This window comes from Octopus sinensis, linkage group LG21 (assembly GCF_006345805.1).
Source record: "Octopus sinensis linkage group LG21, ASM634580v1, whole genome shotgun sequence".
Taxonomy (NCBI): Eukaryota; Metazoa; Mollusca; class Cephalopoda; order Octopoda; family Octopodidae; genus Octopus; species Octopus sinensis.
In genome coordinates this window covers 17,669,641-17,678,139 of record NC_043017.1, presented here as the reverse complement: position 1 = coordinate 17,678,139, position 8,499 = coordinate 17,669,641, and the positions used below count along the sequence as shown (strand labels likewise).

Below are 8,499 nucleotides of genomic sequence, written 5' to 3'. Positions count from 1 at the left end.
TATATATAACATCTCTCTTCTTATCTATCTATCTATCTATCTATCTATCTATCTATCTATCTATCTATCTATCTACCTACCTACCTACCTACCTACCTACCTATCTATCTATCTATCTATCTATCTATCTATCTATCTATCTATCTATCTATCTATCTATCTATCTATCTATCTATCTGTCTATCTGTCTGTCTATGCATGTATGAACTCTGACATACATGTACCCATATAGTGAAACTATAAAAAGTTCAGAAATAAATTTCACAAACTGACACTTTATTTTTCTTTTTATTTCAAACCATTAAATAAAATAAGACTTTCTCTCTCTCTCCTTATATATATAATATATATATATATATATATATATATATATATATATTATATATATATATATATATGTGTAGCATACACACACGTGTATGTGTGTATATATATAAATAGTGGTGCCCCAGCATGGCCATGGCCACAGCTCATGAGCTGAAACCGGTTCAATTCAATTCAATATTGTATAATATACATATAAATCATGTATGATCTGTGTATGTATGTATGTATACACATACACGCACATACACACATAAGCATAAAAATACAAAGGAAAATCACTCCCGCACCAATCTCATTCTTTCTGAACTTAATGTAACCTAAACCTAAGAAGCCAAACTAGTTTACATCATAAAGAACAAAACATTACACGCACACTAGGCACATACGCGCTCGCGCACACACATACACACCTGTATGTATGTATATATATGTTGAAGGAGTGTTTTTTTTTGCTATTAACGGACTGTGTTGGCTCTGTGTGGCGTGAGCGTGCGTCTGTCTCCTTCATTGACAGCCAAGTGTTTGAGGCAGAAAAAATGTCAGCGGTATACAAGGCAAAGTTTGACCAGGTGAGACTTTTCAATTCCACTTAAAAGCCTCATTGTAAATACTTCGTTATAGTGTGTATATGTGTGTGTGTGTATAAAAGCTCCAATTTTTTAAACATTTTTACTAACCCCAGTACTAATTTTATAGGTTTTGTTTTTTTTAAATCCTAACAAAATATTGAGGTTTCTTGGTTTAGGACGGTATATGCAGAAAATAATATAATACTTATAACAACTGATAATATCATCATTATCATTACTATTATTATATTTAATAATAATAATAATAATAATTTTGGCTTAGTTTGTTTCTTACAAAAACAACATATGAACAAGTTGAAACACTTCGGCAAATCAAGCACACCTCCAAACTCATATCTCTATATATACTGACACTCACTTTCTCATATGTATATATATAATCATACTCACCCACCCTCTCTCTCGCTCTCTCTCATACTATCTTTATATACGGCTCCTTATATTTTCTACATATACACATACTAAGATACATACACACATACCTATATACTGTGCTATCTACCTTCCCTTTCCAAACCATTTCCTATAATTGCTATAATTACAGGTACCAGCTATCACCATATTTTCCCAACTGTCTATCCATATAATTAAAATCATTAATTATACGATCTCACCCTCACCCACCCCGTGTGTATGTGTGCGTAATTATACACACACACACACACACACACGCGCGCGCGTACATATATATATATAATTACATGCACACCTGATCTCATTATAAAATGAAGTTGATGATTTCATTATTTAAAAACAAAACACGACAGACAAGGAGGACAAACTATGGGCCAACAGACAATTGATTGAAAGTTGGTGTTAAGGAGGGAAAACGTGAAGTTAGATTCATTTTCAACCTAAAGATTTACTCTAGCTCATCTCGTCTGGCCTAGGAAAAAAAAAAACCTTATAATTAATCTTACATAATTCCTTTTAAGATTGTGTATGTTTGCAGGGCAAAGTTCGTCTTAATCCTTCTTTTTGAATAAGATTAATAGTCAGTGTGTATGTGTGTGTATTTACTGATTAAAATATCTTGGTTTTTATCAACACGAGAGGAAAGGGGGGAAAAATAAGGGATAAAATATATAAAAAACTGTAAAAAGGAAAAACAATACAAACATATATATACACCCACCCAAAGATAACGATTTATCGCTGTGTTGAGTGAAACCCAAAAAGTTGGTACATGAAACCATCCAGACCTTCGGGGGACAGTCAAAGCTAAAGCAACAGGTGTGTTGTTTCTTTGCTCTGCATTTTTTGTGGTCGGACAGAGAGGCCTTCTTTAATCTTCATATACAAACATTGTTCTTTACTTGAAGGTCGGTGTTAGAACTAATTTGTTGCTCAATTTTAAAGCTAACATTGCCAGCCTGCATGTGTGGTGTATATATGTATATATATATATATATACAGATACATTTATACATACATTTACTGCTATATCCATGGATGTGTTCTTTTTAAAACAAGATAAAACTTTTATATCTAGATGATCACATTAATCACAATCTAATATTAACAAATACCCAGAAAAAAGAAATTCTTTATCGTTTCTTTTTTCTTTTCTTAAAAAAAAAAATTAAAAGTTTAAACCAAAAAAACTTCAAAGAACGAAACCTTATCGAGGACCACATTTAAAAGAAAGTTTTAACGAAATAACAGGATATCCTTTGCGGTTTGCTTGTTCTTGTCTACCCCTAAGGATTTGATTCCGTTCTGTTGTTTCTGCAATTACCATACTTTTTTTTTATTACCTGGTCACTCAAGAGGACCTTTATCCCAAACTATAAAGAAATCACTTCTTCTGTAAGTATATATAATATAATATATGTAATGTATATACCGTATGATCTTTTATAATTTTTATTATTTAATGCAATGGTTCCTAACCTTTTCTATGCCTCGTACCACCCCTAAGAAATATTTGATTAATTTTCGACTTCCTCCTATAAAAGAAATTACCACAATTTTCTTAATTACTAATTTATTTAATTTGAACCACAATCAGTATTGTGGAATTTAAGTTCTTGATGGGCTGAATAATCCGGCTATTTTGAAAACAAAGCTAATAATTTCGTTTTGAAAAGTGATGTTTCGCCTTTAGGAAACATTGCCGCAATTTAAATATGATAATATATATATAATATATATATATATATATATATATATATATGCACACACACATCCAGGTGCCGGCATTCTAGGTTGGGGAACCATTGTTTTTAATATGCAGAAAAGAAAAAGTTAACTGTTGATACTCCATTTAACTTCTCTTGATATCAAAGTAGACTATGAGTGTAAAAAGAAACGAAAGTTACCCTGGAGTATAATTAATTTATTTTCAGAGACAAGTCATATTTATTAAATATTTTGTTATATAAACATTTGTGTGTGTCAGTGAGTGAGTGAACGAGAGAGAGAGAGAGAGAGATTGTGTGTTGGCAACAAGATCTATGAGAGGGGAATACGGAGAGTACATCGTAATTGGGGTCAAGAATTTCGTTAATATCAAAGCCTCTGATGAAATACTTTGTGTTGTTTAATCCCTGCACCTTATGTTCTGTATTCAAATCCTACCGAGGTCAACCTCGTCTTTCCATCCAAGGTCAATAAAACTAAAGTACGAGATCAGAGTACGGGTGGACTGGCAGGACAATTAGAACGTCAGACCGGCTGCCTTGTGATATTTGCTCCAAGTCTTCATGTTCCGAGTTCAAATTCTGTTGTGCCATACCCAGGGTGTGCAGGCTTATTCCGAAACCATTGATCATTGTGGACCTTTCGTGGCTTCCCCTCTGTTGCAAGCATTTGGGCCAGATTTCTGGTTTGTAGACCCTGTAAAAGGATGTGCTCAAAATCTTCACTACTAACTAAGACATCTTACACGCACGCACACACACACACACACACACACACACACACACACACACATATATATATATAGGCACAGGAGTGGCTGTGTGGTAAGAAGCTTGCTTCCCAACCACATGGTCTTGGGTTCAGTCCCACTGCGAGACACTTTGAGCAGGTGACTTCTACTATAGCCTTAGGCCAACCAAAGCCTTGTGAGTGGATTTGGTAGTCGGAAACTGAAAGAAGCCCGTCGTGTATATATGTGTGTGTGTGTGTGTGTGTGTCTGTGTCTCTGTGTTTGACTCCCCACCACCATCACTTGACAACCGATGCTGGTGTGTTTACATCCTCGTAACTTAGCAGTTTGGTGAAAGACACCACTTGAATAAGTACTACTAGACTTACAAAGAATAAGCCTGGGGTCAGTTTGTTCGACTAAAGGCAGTGCTCCAGCATGGCCGCAGTCAAATGACTGAAACAAGTGAAAGAATAAAAAGCATAAAAGAATATGATGGGCTTCTTTCAGTTTCTGTCTACCAAATCCACTCACAAGGCTTGGCCAAGGTGCCACGTTTTGGGACTGAACCAAGAACCATGTGGTTGGGAATCAACCTTCTAATCCTGAATTTAGGAAGTTAAAAGTTATGGCTGGCCATAGAGTGATCATATATACACTTGCACACACACACACACACACTCTCTCTCTCTCTCTCTCTCTCTCACACACACATACGTTTATTGATGATTAACATTCACAGAAGTGAAGGGAACAAACATAAACTTACCACACACCCACTCCTGCATCTATCACACACACACACACACATACGTATATATATATATATATATATATATATACACACACACGTGTATATACAGACATATATATAGATGTATTTACATTAAACAAATATGTACAGAAAAAAATTATATCTTTATTATAGATCTGACCCTATAAAGCCAACAATCGTTTCTATTGCATTAATGCACACACACACACACACACACACACACACACACACACACACACAACACACACACACACACACACACACACATACATACATGCACACACGCACATATATACACACACACACACATTTACTGTGTAGGAAGCCTGCTGCTGCACAATATTCAGTGTTATTTCTGTCATTTGTAAATACATAAATACAATTACATATATAATGTGTGTGTGTGTGTTTGTGTGTATATCTATGTATGTGTCTGTGTGTGTGTGTCATCATCATCATCATCTAACATCTGTTTCCTGTGCCAGCATAGGTTGGATGGCTGGACAGTAGTTGGCTAGTGGGAGAACTGTTCCAACTCCATTTGTCTGTTTTAGCATGATCTCTATGGCTGGATGCCCTTCCTAACACCAACCACTTTACAGAGTGTGCTAGATGCTGTGTATATTCCACCAGCACCTGTGCATTTTATGTGGTACCAGCATGAGTGTGATTAGCTTGACACCTCTTCTGTAGTTCAGCAAATTGCTACAACTCCTGGTTCCTTGTCATTTGCTCAGTGAGGCCCAGCGTCTGAAGACTTTTTCTCACCATCTATATAGTGAAGTTAAGTTAATTTTTTGGCTCAAAAAGCAAAAAGCAAGGCCATGTAGGGGGACATGGAGTTATGTACAGGGTGGTGTTCATGCAAAGAGTTCAGGCCATTTGTGGTCAAGGGAGACTTTGAACCGAGTGGTCGTCGGCATCTTCACTATCTCGTCCGGCAGCTTATTCCACGGATCCCCAACTCGGACGGAGAAAGCCCCTCTCCTTTGATTGAAATGAAATCATCGCAGATAGAGCTTTTTGGAGTGACCCCACAGCCGATGCTCTGGAGCAGGAGTGAAGAACAGCTCTTTCGAGAGGTTACACTTTCCGCTTATGATGTTGTGAGCAAGAATGAGATCTGTGTGTGGAGGCGCAATGGCTCAGTGGTTAGGGCAGCAGACTCGCGGTTGTAGGATCACGGTTTCAATTCCCAGACCGGACATTGAGAGTGTTTGAGTGAAAACACCTAAAGCTCCACGAGGCTCCGGCAGGGGGTGGTGGCAATCCTTGCTGTACTCTTTCAACACTCTTTCTCTCACTCTTTCTTATGTTGGCCTGCTCGCTTACCCAGCAGGGTGGCGTCATTTGGAGGCTAAAACAATGCGAAGCACATTGTGACCAGCGATGTGTAGCAACATCTGATAGCCTGGTCAGTCACGTGATCACACGATATAAATATATACATGTATGTATATATATTATGTGTTAGTTGTCCATAAGTTAGAAAAAAGCACTATATGAGAATGTTTCTCATATATAAGCAGTTATGTATTTTCATATCATCAAGCAGTATATTACTGGTTTAGGAATATAATTAGCCAGAATGTTACTGTAGTTTTCAAGTAGGTACAATAGCCAGCATGAAGCCAACAGTAACATTTTGACCCCTTATATCCATAACCAGTAATATACTTTCCTCTAAATGGGTGTAGCCATGTAGTCCCTTTACAAGAAGAACTTGCACTGTTCCATCCCCTTCTATCATACATTAACCCTCACCTGCTAGCAGAAGGCCAGATGACCTTACTAGTGCTTGTGGCACCCTGTACACATTGTAAAGTGGTTGGTGTTAGGAAGGACATCCAGCTATAGAAACAATGCCAAAGCAGACACTAGAGTACAATGCAGCCCTTGGACCCATTGGTCCCATTCAAATCATTACAACCCATGCCAGCACGGAACATCATCATCATCATCGTTTAACGTCCGTTCTCCATGCTAGCATGGGTTGGACGGTTCGACCGGGGGTCTGGGAAGCCAGAAGGCTGCACCAGGCTCCGGTCTGATCTGGCAGTGTTTCTACAGCTGGATGCCCTTCCTAACGCCACAAACACACATACATATATATATATGCAGACTTCTTAGATGTCACAGCCAACTTGGGCTCTGATACTTACAGGCCCTATTACAAACCAAACAAGAGGCTGGCAAATATCAACACAGCCTTTTGCCACTCACCCATCATGTTTAAAAACCTGGTGAAGGGTGTCAGCAAGAGGCTCTCGAATCTTTCCTGTAGCCAAGAAATTTTCGACACAGCAGCCCCCTACTATAATGAGGCCCTACCTGCAATCATGTTTATGAACCACATCTCCTACATGCTGGGACCTAACACCCTCAAAAGGAAGCATTGCCTAGATATCATTTGGTTCCCATCCCCTGCATTCTCCCTCAACATACAAACGTGTAGGTAGGATATTCCTTAAAGTAGTAGATAAGCACTTTATACAATCACATTTAAGAATATTTTAGTTAGGCGCAGGAGTGGCTGTGTGGTAAGTAGCTTGCTAACCAATCACATGGTTCCGGGTTCAGTCCCACTGCGTGGCATCTTGGGCGAGTGTCTTCTGCTATAGCCCCGGGCCGACCAATGCCTTGTGAGTGGATTTGGTAGACGGAAACTGAAAGAAGCCTGTCGTGTATATGTATATATATATATGTATATATGTGTATGTATTGTGTGTGTCTGTGTTTGTCCCCTAGCATTGCTTGACAACCAGTGCTGCTGTATTTACGTCCCCGTCACTTAGCGGTTCAGCAAAAGAGACCGATAGAATAAGTACTGGGCTTACAAAGAATAATCCGTCGGGTCGATTGCTCGACTAAAGGCAGTGCTCCAGCATGGCCGCAGTCAAATGACTGAAACAAGTAAAAGAGAGTAAAGAGTAAAAGAGAGTTAACACTCCCAGACCACAAGTGGAGGCATGATGCTCGTTTAGGGTCTACAGCAGATGTCCAGTGGGAGGCCACTGTGAAACTGAAACCAAGGGGGCTGTTTACAAAGCTAATAGTAGCAGCAACTTTCATAACTACTACTACTACTTCATCGGACAGTTTTTGCTCAAAAACTGTCCGATGAACGGCAACGGGAAACTCAGAGTAACAGGTTTTGTTGAATTTTCTGCTGCTTTAAATAAAGCATATTACTTTACCACTGGTAATTGAGTACTCTTTTTTCCACCTTGTTTCACATTTATGTGTTTACTCCGGTATATATGTATATATGTATGTATGTGTATATATGTATGTATGTGTATGTATGTGTATATATGTATGTATGTGTATGTATATGTATATATGTATGTATGTGTATGTATATATATGTATATGTAAGCATATATATATATATATATATATGTATGTATATATGTCATCATCATCATCGTCTAATGTTTGTTTTCCATGCTGGCATGGGTTGGACGGTTTGACTAGGGACTGGCAAGCCAGGAGGCTGCACCAAGCTCCAATCTGATCTGGCAGTGTTGCTACAGCTCGATGCTCTTCCTAACACCAACCACTTTGAGAGCATAGTAGGTGCTTTCTACGTGCCACCGGCACGGCGGCAGCCAGTCAGGCGGCACTGGCGTCGGCCATGTCCAGATGGTGCCTTTTACGTGCTACGGGCACAGGAGCCAGTCAGGGCAGGAAGGGTGGCATCGACCATGTTCGGATGGTGCGGCACTAGCAACAACCCAACCATTCATGGTGCTTATTGCGTGCCACCAGCATGGAAGCCAGTCAGGCGGCACTGGCATCAGCCATATATATGTGTGTGTGTGTGTGTGTGTGTGTGTGTGTATTCATATATATATATATATATATTGAGTTCTGTGTTTGATAATGCTTGTACTATGTAAAATATATTAATATACTTTTACATCTCTCACATT

General features: G+C 38.6%; 1 protein-coding gene across 2 annotated transcripts in view; it reads left to right on the top strand.

Annotated features, from left to right (window-relative positions):
* Positions 1-602: 602 nt before the first annotated feature.
* The window catches only part of LOC115222880 (unconventional myosin-VI), a 132,679-nt gene continuing 124,782 nt past the window's right edge, over positions 603-8,499 (top strand). The window contains exon 1 of one of the 2 annotated variants that reach the window (XM_029793256.2): positions 603-896. In XM_029793256.2, coding sequence (XP_029649116.2) covers positions 756-896 — 141 coding nt within the window. In that variant the 5' untranslated portion in view covers positions 603-755. Of the gene's footprint in view, positions 897-1,209; positions 2,727-8,499 lie in introns of those variants that run through there. The other variant, XM_029793259.2, reaches the window with a different exon arrangement.